The sequence below is a fragment of the Leptonychotes weddellii genome, chromosome 2 (genome assembly GCF_054177405.1).
Source record: "Leptonychotes weddellii isolate Sample4059 chromosome 2, ASM5417740v2, whole genome shotgun sequence".
Taxonomy (NCBI): Eukaryota; Metazoa; Chordata; class Mammalia; order Carnivora; family Phocidae; genus Leptonychotes; species Leptonychotes weddellii.
The window spans coordinates 146,559,902-146,579,956 of record NC_138370.1 but is presented as its reverse complement, the minus strand read 5'-3'; the positions used below and the strand labels follow the sequence as shown (position 1 = coordinate 146,579,956).

At 38.3% G+C, this 20,055-nt stretch overlaps 1 protein-coding gene across 1 annotated transcript in view; it reads right to left on the bottom strand.

Annotated features, from left to right (window-relative positions):
* ATP8A1 (ATPase phospholipid transporting 8A1) overlaps positions 1-20,055 on the bottom strand; it is a 185,698-nt gene that overhangs the window by 29,794 nt on the left and 135,849 nt on the right. Inside the window, exons 29-34 of the mRNA XM_081813165.1 lie at positions 13,949-14,023; positions 13,722-13,844; positions 10,368-10,446; positions 6,328-6,389; positions 3,854-3,910; positions 2,837-2,944 (exon numbers count right to left, since the gene is read on the bottom strand). Of these exons, the coding sequence (XP_081669291.1) occupies positions 2,837-2,944; positions 3,854-3,910; positions 6,328-6,389; positions 10,368-10,446; positions 13,722-13,844; positions 13,949-14,023 (504 nt within the window). The remainder of the gene's footprint in view (positions 1-2,836; positions 2,945-3,853; positions 3,911-6,327; positions 6,390-10,367; positions 10,447-13,721; positions 13,845-13,948; positions 14,024-20,055) is intronic.

The following is a 20,055-nucleotide window of genomic DNA, read 5'->3' as shown; positions in this document are numbered from 1 at the left end:
ATCCTGTAGGCCCTTATTAAGCTTTTAGGCAACCAAAACATACATCCGTATTTAATTAATTGTTTTGTTTTAGGAGGAGTTGCTGCCACATTAATACAGGAAGGAACCGGAGTCCTAGGGTACAGAGTTGGGATCAGACACTGAGACTCAGCAGTGCTTGTGAGAGAAAGTTACTACACACCACAGCACAAATCCTGTGGAGTAGCCTTAAATCCTGGGGGCTGCCCTGGGCCATGTTTCATTATGTGGATTACATAAAACATGTCAAGTTGAGGAAGGCTAATATTTCTACTGACACTGATATTATTTATAGTAATATATTACTATATGTAACGCTCAGTAATATATGTAATATATAATAGCATTTTGCTATGAAAGTTAACAGATGAGTAAGTAAATTTTATTCAAGATGGCTGGCCCATTTTATACACACACACAGACATAAATATTGGTACATGAAATGAAATTTTCATATATTTGCATGTTTGTATATATGCATGTATGTATGTATCTGGCTATACTCTTTTTTTAAAAAAAGATTTACTTATTTGAGAGAGAGCGCACAAGCAGGGAGAGGGGCCGAGGGAGAGGGACAAGCAGACTTGTGCTGAGTGTGGAGCCTGGCATGGGGCTCGAGCCCAGGACCCTGAGATGATGACCTGAGCTGAAACCAAGAGTCAGCCGCTCAACCCACACTGAGCTGCCCAAGTGCCCCTGTATCTGGCTATACTCTTGATTGAAATACAGAATTTCAAGCTTAGAAAAATGTAAACCTAAGGGTAGCTACTTCTTTCTGCGATTAACTGGATTATAGAACTAGTGACACTCTACACATAATAAAAATGTTCAAAAATTGAGTATTGCTACAAATATTTCCTGGGATCTATTACCCTAGGCCCAGGAAACAGTAAATGTAGACTATCTATCTCTGAAAATCTGAGTGGCATACTTGTTAAACCCTTTCTTGGGAGTTGTTGTGAGGCTCATTTGCACACATACACATATATCGAAATGCTTTGTAAGCACTAAGTACTATATAAATTTAAAGTATTTTCTTTGAACAAATTCAACAGACTTACACTTTGGACAAGCTAGTCAAGGCTACAGGTAAAATAATCCATTCTTCATATTTTCAATGGAGCCCCAGCTACTTAAACATTATATTCAAAGAATCAGTAGTAATAAAATAACAAGAAAAAGAACCCGTTAGCACTTCCCACTGTATATGAAGTGAAGAGAAACGTGATGGAGTACTGACATTCATTTCACTTTGAATTAAACACAGCACCACCGCAAGTCCCAAGAGATGATATTAGGTTTTGCATTTGGGTAATACCAGGAATTCTACAGGCAAGGGTAGAATTATATTTGGTTGGCAAGAAGCCAATCAAACTTCACACTTGTTCTAGAAGTAGGTGGTCAAAAACTCTGTTCTTGTCATCAAAGCTGTTGGCTATAGTTGCTTAAGCTATCTGAATCTCAACATCTTTTGTGTCCCGCGTTTTGAAGCTAAAACATTAAGAAATGAGATAAAATGAGGTCTAGTGAAAATGATATTAAATTGAAATTAACCTCAGGGAAAAGCAGGTCCAATCAGACAGAGCACATCAAATAGGCACAAAGAATAGAATTGATTTTCCAAGTGGCATCTTCAGACACATAGGGTCTTCGATTTTATTTCTTCAGGGAAAAAGGGCTCAAACCAAGGTAAGGAGGAGGTGCATTCATAGCTTTCTCTCTGTTTTCCTCAAAATACATGCTGTAAATCTTCTCGAGTTCACAGTACATGTTTCAAAAGCGCCCTTCACTTTTGGTGGAAGGAAGTCCTTGCTCCTTGATATGTCTGGTTTCGCTGTAATAGTATATAATGCCTCTCTCTAATAAATTTAACCACAAAACTTTTTGAAAATGTGTCTGCATTCTGCTAATTTATAAAAAGCAGGATGCTGTCAGATAAAATTTCATGAAAATGATCTATAAACCAGACTGTCAAAAGTGAAAGGTACTCAGGCAGTACTTAGGGTTGCAACAAATCCATGGAAACCACTGGAAGGCTTTCCTGGGGCTGCAGGACAACAGTGTACTGTAACGCAGCTCACATTTCCTTGATTTGCAAGTTACTGTGAGGTCACAGGAAATCCTGAAATGTTTTCCACATTTTCTTTTATACATTTTATGTCAAATTTCCTGCAATTGAAATCATAAACCCTCCTACTGCTGGAATCTCTTCTGAAGGAAAGGAGATCTTGTGACACTCCCCCATGAACACCTAATAAGTCAATTCCTACCAGTGTAACAAGAAACTGAAAGACAGGATTGAAAATGGACTGTGATAAGGCCAAAACGTCAGATGCCCTAACTCGTTCAAAATGAAAACCAAACCGGTATCATTTAAGACGATGCTTAAAAAGTGCATTTGATCCAGGGACAGTAGACTTTTCTTTAGAATAAGAGATAACAGAAGAAATGATAGACTGTCCCAAAGACAGAAGCTCGCCATTTCCCCGAATCTCTTCTCCAAAATGTATTTGTTGATTTACAGTCTAATTTTAAAATGGCACCTTATATATGGAGATTCTTAACATGATTCAAGCCCCTGACGACCATATTTTATGGTTTTTGCTATGCTTTTGAAAGGATAAGTCAGATTTAAGTAAAATGTCCAAGTGTAAAATATTCTCTCTCAAGATTTATCACTTGCAACTGAGGAATTTAAAAAATAGCTTTTAAATGGTCAAATACTGTTTTAATATAAATCCAAGCCGAATGATTAAGGCTCATTAATGAATACCAATTTTTCAGATTTGTTGGGTCATGAGTTATTAGGACACATTACCTCTCCTGACATATCAGGGGCCATCGGAACGGCGGGCCACAGAGATGAGTAGATGCCAAAAAACACCACCCAGAGCACGATGCTGCCCCAAATCGCTATGTGGCTGAACTGTGAAGGAAGGGAATGTGAGTCACAGACTTTTAGGGAGACTGAGTACACAAATACACACTAATGAAGCTTTTGTAAGTGCCCATATTAATTTTTTACTTCATCCATAAAATATTCTCTATAGGAATTTCTAAATAATGACGTATGTGTGTTTTAACTGGATCTTTCATCAGCGCTGATGCTAATGTCTTCCCCAACCGCTAGGATGTTTGTGGTACTGGCATTTATAACTGTTCCCTCTCTACCTCCTTTGGGGGCCTCTCTCCCCTGACTCTCCTCTTTCTTTCTCCGCTACCATCTTTAACATCCTTTATTTCTGCTCTGTACGCTCTCTCCGGGAGAGGCGAGACCCCTGTGAGAATATGTGTGTCGGTGACCGTCCAATCCAGGTTTCTTGGGCCCATCTTTCCCCTGCACATCAAACTTTCATTTCCTTTTGTTTCTTGGGTCTCTCTACTTCAAAACTAACATTCTAAAATGGAACTTGTTTTATCCAGACTGGATATTTACAAATGTCCGAGGACAAATCTTTTGCTCATATCTCCAGTTTTCATATCATTTTCCAATGGGTTTTTGGCAGAATGCGTCTTGTAACACACTCTACCAAGAAAAGATTCTTAGTCAGGTTTGGAAGCCTCTCTCCTTCCTGGGATATTCACAATAATATATTAAAGGATCTGAAAATCCTGTGGTCAATAAACTTAGGTGAGTTTTTTTTTTTTACTCACTGTTTCCAAACTAGACAAACTAGAATTCCCAGTTCTTCCCCCTCCACCCAAGACCCCTCATGATTAACAACCGGTGGAACGAGGGTACAGGGATACAAAAGTTAGAATGAAGAACAGCGATGTTCGTGATAACACATAAGTAAATGTGACATGCCTCAGTTGTGGTTAGAGATGCTCTTACCCATGTCCAATATGAGGTCTCCAATCCAGCTTTCAAACACACGGTTATCACCACAAACTAAAACAGAATGGAAAATGTTATTTTATCTCATAAATGTGTTAGTTCAAATGGTTAAAAGGAGGTTTATAAAGACCAGGTATTACACTGTGAATGAGACTGTGGGACTGGTCGATTATTCACAGCTTGCCGTGTATGTCCACCAAGCAAAGACACAGGTGAATGAGCCGGGTGCCTGCCCATGACGGCCGTGACCGGTCAGGAGGGCCCATGAGCAGCATCCCACTGCCGCTCTCCTTCCCTGCACACGTCCATCCACGAGGCTTGTGTGGATTCACTTGTGAACGATGAATATATGTCTGCAGTAACTTGGATTTTCAAGCTTGCTTTAATTATACATCATCTGTAAAACTTAAAGTCCCTACTTTCCGAATTTTCAAGATAACTTCTAAAAGTAATATAACTGGATATTTAGAAATCTAAACACTTACTCTGTAACTTGACTTACTTACAACCCTCCAGATCAGGATATAAAAGCTTGTTAATACCCTCCAGGATGTACACACCCATTATCATCGCTGACCCTGCTATTGATTCTGAAGTAAGGGAACTAGGTTTAATGAACGGCCCTGGGTTTTACAGAGGGTGGCACAAGGGTTAACTGGACTTGCCCTGGAGTCAGACTATTCGTGCTCAAGGCTCCACCATTTATTAGGTGTTTTGGTTAAGGAACAAGGCAAGTGACTTGACATCTGTGTCTCAGCTCCTTCATCTGTAAACTGGGCCTGATAAAGACCACCTGCCTCAAAGGGCAGGTAGTATAAAACACCAAGAAGAGGGCATAGCACTGTAATCTGTTATTAGCTATGTATAATTAAAAATAAAAAAATTTAAAAAAATTTTTAAAGATTTTTATTTATTTGAGAGAGAAAGAGAATGAGAGAGAGAGAGAGAGAGAGCACAAGGGGGGGGGGAGGGTCAGAAGGAGAAGCAGACTCCCCACCAAGCAGGGAGCCTGATGTGGGACTCAATTCTGGGACTCCAGGATCATGACCTGAGCCGAAGGCAGTCGCTTAACCAACTGAGCCACCCAGGCGCCCTAAAAATAAAATTTTAAATACTGTTAGTAGTCAATGGAATTCTGGACACTTCCAGTAGTTTGTGGTGGTGGAAGTGAGAAGCTGGCCTATATGTTCAGGCTTGCAAAGAGCATTAGCGCCTTCCCCACGGGGTCAGAAAGTCAGGCTCAGGTGAGGCATTTGGGCCTTCTCAGCAAGATCTCTAACGGTGATTTAGGATTAATATCTGTAGAAGTAAAACTCTTATGAAAATGTAAGTACTTGTTAATGAGCTATATAAAAAGTTCAAAACTAAGAGACATAGTTTGACATAAAATTAAAGAAAAACACCCTCCTGAGACCTGAGTATCTCAATGCGTCCCTGAGAGACATCCCTGCTCTATCCTCGGATTAATTTCTAAACTGACTCTATTGGGTACTTATTTCTGTTTTGCACTCATGTTGTAGGAGACCAAGTCACCAGCCCTCCAAACATATTTTTCCTTCCTGTTACTACTTCCGTGGGTTGATGTAAATGGAGAGGAAACTTCCAGAAAATAACTTCATCCCTCTGTTACTTGATGGCTTCAATGGCTTATCATCATTCAGTAACTTAAACACTTGATATTTAAACATCGTGTTATGTTTTTTCTCCCAACTGAGTCAGCCACGCTGACAGCTGCTTAGTATTTGGAGCAGCACATGGCCCTCATTCGGGGGACACAGAATTAGAAGAAGGAACATCAGCCTGAGAATTCAGTGTCAAAGGGTGTAGTAAGCTTACCAGACACCAACTACGTGACTTCAGGCGTTAGCATCCAAGTAGTGCTTTTTTCTAAGGGAAAAGTGGTTTTAAAACATCTTTTGGCCCTTTATGGCAGGAACAGGCTTGTACTCATGTGTGTGTCCTCTGTAAGTGTTTGGATACTGACTTAACACAGCGGGTTCCATGCCTTGTGTGAATGGAATGTCCCCAAAGAGTGATTTTTCTCCCATTTTAGTTCTCATGAGACTCTAGAATCATTACTGGTTAAACACCCAAGAACAGTATGATAATATTTGCCATAAATTCAGGAAAGCAAAAAAAAAAAAATAATAACAACAAGGGCAGTAAAATAAAATGAAGAAAAAGAGACAAGGAAGAAAAAAAGGGGAAATGGGGGGGAGCTAAGAGGAAAGAGGGAATACTGAAAATAATAGCAACCAAAGTCCTATCAAGTCAGTGAGCCTAAGTGACATATTTATTAATAACCCAACATAAAATAATCTCTTAATAGTCGAAACATCTTATTTCATTTTTAAAGGGAAGTGCAAACAACCCTATGTTCAGAAATGCACACAGTTAAATTTGACAATAAAATGAGCACGTATGAAAGGATTTGATTTTATATACAAACCAGGCAAATGCTCTGTACTCACCGTGTAAACAAAGTTTCCCAACAGCAGATAATCGGAGGTTTTCCCATTTCCAAATACATTACCTGCATGACAAGAAGAGAGGCTTATTAGAAATGGAAATCAAAGAGATCCTTTCAGAATTCTTTCAAAGATAAATCAATTTATAATTGTTGAACAAAAGAAGGGGAACCAAGTGTCACACCACAGAATCAAACTAGGCTAATTAAAAAAAATTATAAGAAGTTTCACAAAGTTGTTACACATGTGGGTCACAAATTAAAAACAATTTTTCAATAGCCAACATGAAGGAGGAAACTTGACTTGTTAACCAATCCTCAGGATCCACGAGGTGGAAAAAAAAAAAAATCAAACTAATTGTTCAAGGAAAGCCTAATTCTACAGGCATTGAAGACAGGAGAAAACATCCTGAACCTTACCAAAGAACTTTGTTAACAATATAGATGAGAATCTTAGGGAGCCTTCTTGCTTTCTCTCAATGAAGTTGTTGGCATCAGACCAAAAGGGATTCATAAATGCAAACCACAGAAGACTGAATGAAGAGTACCAATATGGTTCCAGGCATATGGCTCTTGGAAGGTTTGGCTGAATTTAGGCAGATATTTTAAAGTATTTTGTTACCCAGCAATGACTAACAACTGTGGGTTTAGATGAAGGGCATGGTAGCTAACAAAAATCATGTACTGATTAAAAAAAAATAAAAATAACTGAATAATTAAATCATTGGCACCATGGAATAATAGTAAGAAACCCCATACATATTTTATATAGATTTTATAAATATTTCCCCAAACAAAAAAGGTTAGTGAGAAAATTGGCCTTGTTTTATATTTTTATAATCTCTTTAATGTCTTGTTCAAGAGAAGGCAGCTGGATTCTCATATTCTGGTTGAAATATATGAGGGAAATTCAGCTTCACGGAGAGGAGTGTTTTAATAATCTTTTCTCATGAGTGTGGATATTCTTTGATACTACATCAAAACTCGACAAGTGGTTTCTTAGGGGTTAGTTATAGTGTGGAACCTGAAATTGTATTGTAAACTTACAGTACTCTATTACATTAAAGCCAATGGCTCCCCTTGATGCTTTGGGTGGATCTTCAACTCATGCAGGATTCTGTAACCTCATGAAAGCAGCTGGTGCACCTCACAACTCGAATGGTCCACAGGGCATCTTGCCTGGTATGACTCTCACTGGAGTGCAGAAGGGCTTTCTGCTCACTTCTCATTGTGTCACGCAGAATATTAATGAGCTGTGCACCAGGTTTCAAGATGTAATAAATGTCTTGGTTTTACAGCTTCTTCGAGGGCATTCTTAAGTGAGACTGGCTTTGGTTGTTGTTTCCTTAATGTGGGTGCATGGCAGGGAAGAATATCATGCCCACTAGTATAGTGGAACCACTATTTGTGCTAAGGTACCAGCAGTTTTACCCACCCTTGCGTGAAAAAGAAAAATAATGTCTGGATAATACTACAAAAATTTTGAAATTTTGACATCAGGTACCCCAAAAAGGTCATCATGGGTATTTATAAAGGTGTCTACAGGCCGTACTTTGGGAACTGCCGAAGCGAGTGAATTAACGCATATTTAGCTGCACTTTCATATACTCTTATATTTGTGTACCCCATCCTTTCAAAAGCCAAAAAGACCCCCAAACCTCTCCTTATTTAAAAGTTAAAAACAAGGCAAAACCCCAACAAACCCCTCAACATTAGAAGGTTAAAATGTAATTTATGCCATACGCCATTCATGTCTTAAGAAGAGAAAGCACGTGTGCCCTGGACTTGGCTAGATCTGGGTTCTCCAGGCGGCACCGTTCATGAACTGCCTCCGCTGAAGGTGGCAGGCTTGGGCAGTCTCCCAGACAAAGGCCAAGAGAGCCCTAGGATCGGCTCTCCAGGAGCTGGAGTTACTTGGGAATTCCCTTCAAACCCTGTCACTTGTGAAGGCATTTTACGTGTTATTTGGCTTGAGATACTTTTGATATTAAATTTCCTTTTTCTATTTTTCTCTTGCTGTTGAAATAGCAAGAGATGGACATGCCTAGTCTTTCATACCTATATTGATTTTGCAATTTGAAAATAAACTTTACCTAGAGAAATTGTCTAAGCCCCTATATGATACAATATCCCGTGGCTTCAAAGAGTGGAAACAATCTAACTGTCCGTCAACAGATGTGGGGATAACCAAAATGTGGTAAATCCATACAAGGGAATATCATTCATCCATAAGAATGAGTGAAGTACTGATTCATGCTGCAACATGAATGGACCAAGGCCGCATATTCCATGATTCCATTCTCCAGAATAGGCAAATCCACAGACAACAATTAGTGGTTGTCGGGGACTCGGGGTGAGGAGCAATGGGGAGTAATTGCTAATGGGTGTGTGGTTTCTTTATGGGGTGATGGAAATGTTCTGGCCTTGGATCGTGGTGAATTTGTACAATTCTCTGAATACACTAAGAAAAACCCACTGAACTGTACAATTTAAAAGGGTGAATTTTATGGCATGTGAATTATATCTCAAAAAAAAAAAAATCCATTGTGGTTCTCCTGGCCTACTAGAGTCAATAGGCTGTAGTTTAGTTGGATTTTCTTACCACTCATTTCCATGGCTTAGAACATGAGAAGTATGCTGTGTACCGGCAGAGAAATTAATAAAGAAATGAGATGAAAATCTTTGATTAGGACACGAAGGGCCCTGCCCTCCCTGTAACACTCATCCCCTGCAGGCCCTGACAGATTCCTGAGCGCCGGCGACTAGCTAGGCACTGTTCTAAGCCCTGCAAATACAGCCGTGAGCTACACTGACCATTCTCTGCTCTTTGGGAGCTTTGATTCTAACAGGGGAGAGAGACAATAAAAAATGAGCAAATATATCACACCCTGATTGGTGAAGATACCCTAGAGAAGATGAAGGATAATGAGGGGAAGCAACGGGGGCAGAGGAGGGCGGCGTTGGTGGCTCTCTGGGAGCACAGGCCTGAGGGAGTGAGGGGGAGAGCCAGCTGGACTAGAGGGGGAGGAGGGAAGAAGTGTAGGCAAGTAGCAGGCTGGATGGAGCATGGTGATGGGGGGGAGGTGATGCGGGGGTGGGGGGTAGGTTGGGGGGGACATGGTGGAGCTCCCTCAGGTGGAAGGATTAACTACAGTGAGTGCTGTGCATTTTGTTCTAAACTTGACGGAGAGAGGCGCCTGGTCTGGTTTACGTTTTGCAAGGACCACCTTGCCTGTGGAGAACAGACTGCAGGTGGGCAAGGAGGGATGGACAGGACATTCTTCTGTGGGCAGTCTTTAATGCCCAGCTGGCCAGGTAAGGCCTGTGCTTCTAAAAGACAGACAGATCCTCCGATGGAGTATGTGTCATGTTTTTATTTCCTGTCGTTTGGGAGCAGAGGCCCGGAGCGGCCGGCTGCCTTCCTGGGGATCTCAGGGTAAGGTCTGCTCGGGGGACACAGCATCCCAGGAAATCTCTTTTGTCGAGTGGCTACTTCATCATTTTTATGGGCATAGGAAATTCACCATGCTCTCCTCTCTCCAAACTGACAGAATAAAATTACTCCCTCAAAACAAGCTGAGGAAAAGCTTCCATTCCAAGATGAACATAAAAACATATGAAAAAATCTCATTCAAAACATCAGCTCACGTATACTTGAAAACAAACATTTCTGATCAGGTTCAGTATAAAGAGCTTGGTGCAAGCCTCAAAGGTATAATAAATGGACTACATAAAATATTAGCCTGTTGTCTTCAAACTATACATCAACAGAGGGGGAAGAAAGAGTTCTAAAATTTAACTCTCTGCAAGTTTGGAAAACATGAGAAGCAGAGAAGAAAGGCTTTGCATATATTAAATCACTTTGCTCCCAAAGGAATAATAAAAATCTTTAAAGTGTGTACAGCTTTTGGATGCATGTATTTTAGGTTAAGGAAAACAGCATAAAATGAAAATCTGCTATAATTTTTAACCTATATTGACAATGAGTTATTTTTCTAAAACCGTAAAAAGTCATCTCTTAGCATTCATATCCTTTCTACTTACCATACTGAAGGGCTTTTAGTGGAAACCAAAACAGAATAACTGAGTGGAAGAGGCCATTTAAACAATGAACCCAGAAAACCTGAGGGAAAACAAAAATCCATGAGAACCATTTGCGATAAACTAGCTCTGTGAACTCTGACCTTTCTTTTTATCTGTGAGCTAGATTCACAAAACGTGTTTCTGTCGGGCCACCACTGTGAATTAATAGAACTGACAGACACTTTCTGCCTCTTAGACCTTCATGGGTCATTTATTTATTTTTATGTTTCTCAAAATGTTTTTTCAGCTTCACTGAAAATTTTTTCTGCTTTTTAAAAACTGAGTATTAAAAGTTTAAATTTCTGCCTGAAAAAGAAAATAATATTTAAAAGAAATGTAGGTGCTGCAGTTCTTTAGGTGGGACTATTTTCATAATTCTCGAAGAACAGACTTTTGAAAAGACTGTAATTTGGTGAAATCCCTACTTTCTCTTTCCCATGTGCAGTAAAAGGGTACACTTTTCAATGGTGAGAATATAACGCATTCTCTCTTTCTCTCCCCCCACCCCTCCACACACACACACACACACACACACACACACACACTACATACCAAAAATAACAGGTATACCATTTAAGTCGTGTAATTCCTTAAAGCACCGTTGCTATTACTGAATTTGCAAAAGGCTTCCACAATTTTTAACACCTGTCAACATCGAACTTCCTACAATTATAACATCACTGAATAGTTATTACTTTTCTATATCTATTGTATTTTAAGAGCAAGGGACCATGTATCCCTGGTACTTTCTTTGTAGCAAGGATGTGAAAGATTAAGTTATAGAAAACCTGTTTAGAATTCCTATGGCCCTTTGAAGAGTTGCAGTTTTGTCATTTAAAAGTGCTTCTTGCAAGCAAAACTTACACTAAATAAAATTGGCATCGTATTAATAGTTTTAAGCTGTTCAAACAACAGAAATTAAGTTGCCTGCCTCCCCAAATTTTCCACCGTGATCTCAATCTCCTTTGTTAGTTCACCCAGCCACACTGGATTGTATGATCCAATTTACGCTCCAATACGTTACACATTTGAACTTGTGTTACTCATTAACCTTTGTCTCTTCTCCTCACTATGTCATTACCACAAGTTTTTATTTGACAGAAAGCACAGGTGGGTGCAAGAAAAATTAGTTCTACTTCTCCATTTTCCTGACCGATACTTATTGTCACATGCTAATCCTTTAACCCCTGTCAGGACCTCAGAACCTCCGACCCTTTTTACCATAACAAACGTAATCATCATCATTCAGGGCAACAATGCTCCTACACTGGGGACCCACAGCGACTGCTGTGTATACAACTCTGCATTTTGTCGCCATTTGTCCCTGAATTTTAAAACACTTAGAAGGGATTTAATCAAAGGTTTTTCATAGAAATCATTAGAAAATCCACATACGCTATAAAAAAATGGTTGGCAACTTATGTATAAATATTCAAAGGACAGAAGAGTTGCAAAATCCATTTGAGCTGATCTGATGACTTTTCAAAATGCATGGGCTCTGCAGATAATGAAATACTTTGTAAACAACAAAAGAACAGCAAAGGACCCAAGGAATGATGCTTCCACATTAAAACTACAGATTGTGTTTTCCTTGGCCGCAAGACTGTCCAAGTTGCCATGCGCAAAGGGTGTAAAAAGATGTGACTTTCCAGGAATAGCTTTGGATAATTCTGTGAGGATCGATTTATGTTTATAAGCAAGAGTACCATGGCGAAGTTTGTGGCTGGGAAGTTAATTCTTGAGAGAGCATCGTGGAGCCTGAGCTATGGTAGACTGGATACTTGTGGCTGAGGTTGATACAACTGTCCAGGTCAGTGAGAATTACTGTTACTATGCCAGTAGGCCTGAACTTTCTCAGCCCTCAAATCTCCTTTTCCGAAAAACAAGAGTTCACAGTCCACTGTATCTGTCCTGACTGTGTCTTACCATTCTTTGGAAATACCCACCACAGATAACAAAAAACATTACAGCAAGGTGGTGATATTTAATATAAACTGGACATCATAGGTAAATTTCAAAAAAAAAAAAAAAATCCCAAAATAAAACATTAAAAAATAAAAGCATAGATATTGCATACTGTAACTACTAATTGTTTTAAGAGACCATTAAAAATACTTCTCAGAACCAATGGTCTAAGACACTTCTCAGCTTTTTTTTTTTTAATTAACCAAGTTCAGTTATTTAAAACAATGCGAACAAGTTGTGTTCGCACAACTTGCACACCTGGACACGCATGCACAGTGAGTTCAGGAAGACCTCGTCTCAGAAGATGAATAACATCCTGGCTATCAACTTGGCACTGTCATTTACAGCTTCGAGGAGCTGAAGCACCTGTCTGCTTTATTCTCTTGGTATACTGAGAATAAACATCATTTGAGAGCTTTGCAAATTAATAAACATTAAAAATATCCTACATTAACGGTCCTAAATTCGAAGCACTGATTACATCTGATTATTAGAGACACGCTAATAAACATGCACTATATTAGATGGGAATAGTTCTGTGAAGGTGTATTATATTTGTTGCTTTTATTATAGTTTCAAAATGGCATCTGCCTTGCCTGGTATAAAATTAAATATTTTTTCTCTCTGAACAGAAACCTGAATGACTAACAAATGCCATTGGAAAGACTTCAGAATCTAAACTTGGAGGAAAATGAGATTTTTTTTTTGTTGGGATGAATAAATACCACGGACCCCAAGGGATGACAAATAGTCCATGATGTGTTATGTAGGATATAAACTTAGAATGTGATTTTAGATAAAATGTTAGATATTTTATCTTGTATTTAAAATTTTATGGCTTGGAAATACTGAGTATTATGACTAAATGAGTTACTGACCAGAGATTATAATGCAATCTAATATTCTAATAGAGTCAAAGTGATTTTGCAAAACAGAAAATTAACAAAGAATGATATATGCCCCTCTCCGCCCCCCCACCACTTTACACATGTAAAGACAGACCCTGTGGGTCCTGGATGACTGACCCCTGCGAGGAGTGAGCCTTTCCCCACAACACTGCAAAGATAGAAAGTCTGAGGGCCAAAAGGACACTCGTGTCTGTCTTTCAGACCCAATTTACTGCTGCCTGGCAAATCCTAGTGAACTGTGGTTATGCATTAATTTTATAAGAAAACAAACAAATAAAAACCCTTCTGAGTCCACATCAGAACCTTCGGGAAAGATGACTTGCCACACTCAGAACCCTGGAGTTTGTTTCCATGGCTTTGGAAGACCAGATGCCCCATGGAATTAAAACAGTGAAGCGAGTCCCACTGCCCACCCCAAATGTGCCGGGCCAGTGTGTCCTACCTTGGTGTTGAAGTCCAGGGCATTCTGAGATGTTTTGTATAATTCAGGATACTTCAACATATTCTCTTTTCTGCATGATCTCTCAAATATTCCGAGAGTTAAAGGAGGCATTGCTGTAAACATCTAAAGGGCACACACTGGTCATTACTCCAAGCAGTCTAATGCAGGGTGAACCTTTATCTCAAAGTATTTAATAAAACAGGAATAATCAAATGTCTTAAACTTACCACATTATAAAGACCTATACACCATCTCTCAAAGAGGATCTGTCCAGAAAAGCCATTAACAAAGGCAAACCAGATCTAGGAAGAAAACAACCCCAAACCCCCCAAATTAGAACACAAAAAAACATAAATGCATTGCTTAGAATCCAAAAACTCAACTGCTGCATAACAGCAGTATTAACATAGGATTTTCACAACTTTCTTGAAAATGGCATTTCTTTGTTTTGCTTTCTAATTTGAAGGGATGCTTTCAGAAGGTATTTGTTATTTAAGTCAGAATTAGTTTCAGTCAAAAAGGAATATTAATAGGCAATCATACATTTAAAAAATTAAATATAACCTTATTTTCTAAAAGGCAGTTTAGGGAATATATTTTGTCCTTATATTTTTAGAGCTTTAATTCCTTTTTAAAATATTTATCTCTTGGTAATTAAAGAGAGAAATATATCTTGGTAATTAAAGAGATAAATATCTCTTGGTAAAGAGATAAACTGTTGTTTTGATTATATAAAATAACACATTTGTTTAGAAAATGAAATGATTTCCTCTAATAATATAATCACAGTTTTCTTCTGTGTTGGCTACATTCATATTGGTCATTTATATACACTCACAAAGTTACTTTACTGGAAACTTGGTTTATATAGTGTCCTGTTGTGCTCCTTTCCTGCTGAACATTATATAAAATAAATTTTCTTAAGTTGTTACATATCCCTTAAAATGAAACTAGTAGATGTACATCCTCTATAGAGTGACTATAACTATTTTGGGATATTTAGTTTGCTTTCAGTTTTTGCCATTATACATAATTCTGAACAAAATATTCTTGTACAGAAATCCTATACATCTCTATTTTCTAAGGATGGATTATTTTTTTTGTAAATAAAAGCTTTATTAAGGTATAATTGGTATACAAAAGACTGCACACAGTTAATGTATACAATTTGCTAAGTTTGGACATATGTGTACACTGGTGAAACTGTCACCATAATGAAGGTAATATACATTATCCATCACCTCCAAAAATTTTCTTGTGGCCCCCCCTTTTTAAGGATAAATTCTTAGAAGTAGAATGAATGGGTTAAAGTTTATAAACTTTTTAAATATTTCTTGATAATTATAGCCATCTGAAAGTGAAATTTGAATTTATATGTTAAAAATACTTGGTCACTTGAATTTATGCCTTGATTAAGCATAAATCTTCATGTAATAAAGCATAATGTTCTTCTTAAAAACAGCAGCCTTAACTTTGGATACAAAATGAAAGGCAATATAAAAAAAACTTTCTCTAACATGTTTAAGACAAACGGAAAATTTAAGTGAATATTAGTAAGTCAATAATACATGGATTGCTTTTAGAAAAGCAGACCTAAGATGTAATTAAAAATCAAGTTGATTTGGAAGAGTAAAAAGTCTAGCCCGACAAGGAGATTACGTAAACACACAAAACCAAAGCAAAACAACAACAACAAAACCTGTTGCAGGAAAGGAGTCTTGACATGCCAGTCAAGTGAATTTTTGAATCAGAGTTGCAGGGACTTTGCTACACTTCACGTTTCATTTAACCTCATTATGGAAGCATGAATTGCTACAAATTCACCATTTATCAATATGTACCCAGACTGGCCTCCCTATGAAAAGCTTCTGTACCCACATTGATCTTTTTCCTTTTTATAGTGGAAAGGAATGATTGAACATATATAAAAACGAGTGTCTGCTTCATGAGATGGAAAAGAAAACAAAGCAGCATAGCACATGAAAAATAAGTCCAAATTGTGTTAGGGTTGTAACACACATTACCAACAACAATAACAGAAGCATAGGAATCAGAGTCAAATCTGAAATTCTTGCTTGCTTTGCTCCATCTGTTTACAGAAAAAAAACTGAACATTTGCCCTAGACTAGGAGCCAGGTCATTCATTTGTGCATGCTTTAAAAGAACTTAGCATGTTTATACGAAGTTAGGTTTATTCCTTAGAGTGGTGCTGCTGACTTTTTTTTTTTTTAAGCTTAAGTAGACACAAGGTGACAAGACGGGCTTTAATGCTCTCTATTGTGTTTTCACATTTGGCCTTTTTCAGATGTGGATTATGTAAATACATATTTGTGATACTCCGGGTGATAGTAATATTCTCCCTGAAGGGGACTGTGACTTATTGCAGCAATACACACTAAGAACCTCTTCGAGATATCTTAGAGTATGATGGAAATATGTGGAATTTTTAAACACAAAGTTTCAAATTATGGCCTCATTAGTCTATGAAGACGTGGTCCAATCACTGTTGGTCGGAAAAAAAGATGCATACCAAATTATCTAATGGATAGGACTTGGTTCTAAAGTTTATAGTCATAAATGTACCTGCAATCATCAATGCTATCCAATGAGAAAATTATGTTAAATTTGTGTGTGAGTAAACATTTGTAAATGTGAATGGTCTCTTAGCTTTGTGAACAGAATCCTTCAATATAGTACCCTACACCTTTATACAAATATTTTGGCATTCAAGTTTACATATTTTAAAGGAGAAAGAGAAGGTCTTTGATAGTGAAGAAGTCTATGGAAAGGCTGATTTCAAGCTAGTCTGATTTGTAGTTAAAAGATTTCTAATATTAGATTTCTAATATTCTAAAAATATTTCTAATATTAGAAACATAGCCTGTACTAAATGAAACAACACCTAAATGACTATAAGCACATAAAAGCCCCTCCTTTGACTCAACCAGAACCATGGATGCAGAAAGAAAATACCAGTCTTTCTGGGGAGGTATGGAGATTATTTAAATTCACAAGAAATCCATATTCCAGCACAATGTGCTCGGAAAGTATCACCTCTTTGACTTTAATCAAAGCTTCTGGAACTTAGAAACACTACACTGTTTTGGGATCTTAGCAGAAAACCTGGATGAGACCAATCATTTGAAAAGAAAAGGTCCTATTTTGCTAGGAAGGAGTCAGATTATTTCAGAGGAAAAAAATCCCTTTAGAAAAGAGCCAGTGATTTCAATGAACACCTAGGGCTGCTTCTGGGCGGCCACCACAAGTAAGGATTTTATCCTGCACCTGCCAAATCTGTGTGTGCGTGTTTGGCTGTAATTTATGGCAATGGAGAAGCCAGACAGTGACGTTCCTGCCGGCTACAGCAACGGGAAAAGCACTTGTTGCCGATAATCTATGAAACCCGTAGCATTCCAGGCCATTCCTTTATTAGCAAAGAAACTTCAGACCTGCCTCTCCTGGTATTATTTTCTGAGTTCCACGTCCCGGCAGAGGCGTGGCAGTTAAAGCTTCACAGACATTTTCCTCATGGAGCATTTCTGCATGTTAAACAGCAGCTTACAAACAGTCAATGAGTCCTCTGCTCCCACGCCTGATCAGCACAAAAAACTGAAAGGAGAGATTCGAGACTGGCAGTTGTCCTCACTAGAGACACCCAGCGATGTGTTCTCTGTCTATTCACTCATGGGAGTGACATGAGCCATTAACATCTGCAGAACTTGTTTTAGCTGGCAAACGTTGGGTATCTGGGAATTGATTTAAAAGGTCAATTCCTGTCCAAGACAGTTGAATTATATTCAAAATATATTTTTATAAAGTGCTAAAAGAAAAATACCTTAAAAATGAGATTTCCCATAGAGTTTAGGACCTACTTCCTTTTCCATGCGTAAAGAATTTGATCAATGCTAAATATCTCACGAAGAGGCTTTAAATTCAAAGCCAAGTGAAATTTAGGGCTAATCTACCACAAATCACATAACTCTGGATCTGAAACAGAGCGTGCAGTTTTAGTCTTTCATGTGAGTTTAATATATTTTATTTCCCCCATTAGTACGTAAGTTTTGCCCACTTCATTGTTGATTGTCAAAAATCTAGGTTTTTAAAAAGCAACAAGTTGCGCACTCATTTCATTTCATAAAATTAAATTTTTTTAAGCAGATTTATTGCTGTCAGTGGCTTTAAACTCCTGGTATCTTTGAACGTATTTGTAAATAACTGTACAAACTGATACTCTTTTGAATATCAATGTTTGGGATGAGAAGAAAATACAATTAAGAAAAACTAGAACTATAGAGGGGATTGGGAATCAAAAATTATTATTTTAGAAAAGAACCACAAATTTACACATACAACAAAGAATGTATCTGTTTTTGGACCTTATAAGCTATTTTAGAAGTGCATTTTGCTTCAAAACACAGACTATTCCAGACAAAATTCAGCAGTAATGAACAATAAACTCATGGATTATCCTGTTTATGTCTCCAAGTACTTGATTATTTTACCTAATGGGTTGTAACCTAATTATAGCATTTTCGTGGACCAATAAATGAAACTGCCTGCATACTTTGAAATTAAGTTTCAAATTTTCCTAGCTTGTCTCATAAGAACCATGCTCAGTCAACATTTTAATAAGGAGATAAGCATTCTGACAGAGGCATAAAGAATGGCTGAACGAAACAGACAGCAGCTCCCAACTAACCATCAGTAGCGTAAATGTGAGATCCATGGATTTTTTCTTTGTTTATAGTGTTACTTCTCTAGTGTAAAGTACGAGATAGTCTTTCCGTTTGGCAAATGGTTAGTTATGTCTCTCCTGACAGATGTGTAGAAAAAGCAGATTAGAGGGCAGGGTGGCATAAGCAGACGTGTGTGAGGGAGCCCTGGGCAGATTTACGAGGGTGTGGGCAGGTCCCCAGACAGGAGTGGAAGACGGAGGGTTTTCTTAACAAGCTACGGGGCCCTTATCCCCATGCTGTGTGGAGCAGCAAGGAGAGCAAGAAGCTGATAACACCTACTAGAGTTTAAGTATTACAAATACAGCTTCTGATGATAAAATGGCTATATGTTTAAAAAAAAAAAAAGGTAAATAATTTCTCTATCATGTCCTGGTTAATCATCTAGTTCAATTTATCCACAAGTGTTGTGCTGTCCAGTATGGTAGCCATGGGCTACATAGGGCTCCTGAACACCTGAAATGTGATTAGTCCAAATTGAGATGTGCTGTTAGTGTAAGATACACACCAGATTTTAAAGACTTAGTATGAAGAATGTAAAATATTGCATTCATAATTTTGTTAAAGTGATTACAGGTTGAAATGATAATTCTGAATATACTAAGATAAAGAAAATGTCATTTTAAAATTAAACCGGGCTTTAATTTTTACTTGTTGTTAATGTGGTTCCTAGAAAATTTAAAATGACACATATGGCTTACATTATATTCTATTGGCAAGCTCCTGGAGGACAGGAACCATGCTTGATTTACTTTGTCGTTGCTGAACTAAGCCTGGTGTCTGGCACCCAGCAGGTGCTGCAAAAATGTTTATAAAACAGAATGCCGGGGCACCTGGGTGGCTCAGTCGATTGAGCATCTGCCTTCGGCTCAGGTCATGATCCCAGGGTCGTGGGATCGAGCCCCACATTGGGCTCCCTGTTCAGCAGGGACCCTGCTTCTCCCTCTGCCCCTCCCCCTGCTTGTGCTTGTGCTCTTTCTTGCTGTCAAATAAATAAAAATAAAATCTTAAAAAAACCCAGAATGCCTCCTTTTAGAGGTGACATCCTTGACCTGGGTTAAGTTTTAATTTTAGTAATAATGTTCTATATGGTACCAGAAAAGGAATATAGAAATCTGTTGCCATCCAGACATAGGAACTGAATGTTCTGATAATTTTTAGACAAATTCCTCATTATCTGAACTCTCGCTACCTACCAACCAACTCAGAAGCCAAACTGGTCTGGATAGCAAGGCATACTTGTATATAAGTAAGTTTGAAACACAATAAGAACTATGAGATGACCAATACGAGCAAAACTATGTGTGTATCCTTCCTGATTCTACCCCTTAGAATTGCTACCCTCAATTTTATGTCTGTCATTCCCTTAGTTTCTTTTTAAATAGTTTTCCACGTGTGTATCCTTTTTTTTTTTTTTTAAAGTTTTATTTATTTATTTGAGAGCGAGAGAATGAGAGAGAGCGAGTACATGAGAGGGGGGAGGGTCAGAGGGAGAAGCAGACTCCCTGCCGAGCAGGGAGCCCGATGCGGGACTCGATCCAGGGACTCCAGGATCATGACCTGAGCCGAAGGCAGTCGCTTAACCAACTGAGCCACCCAGG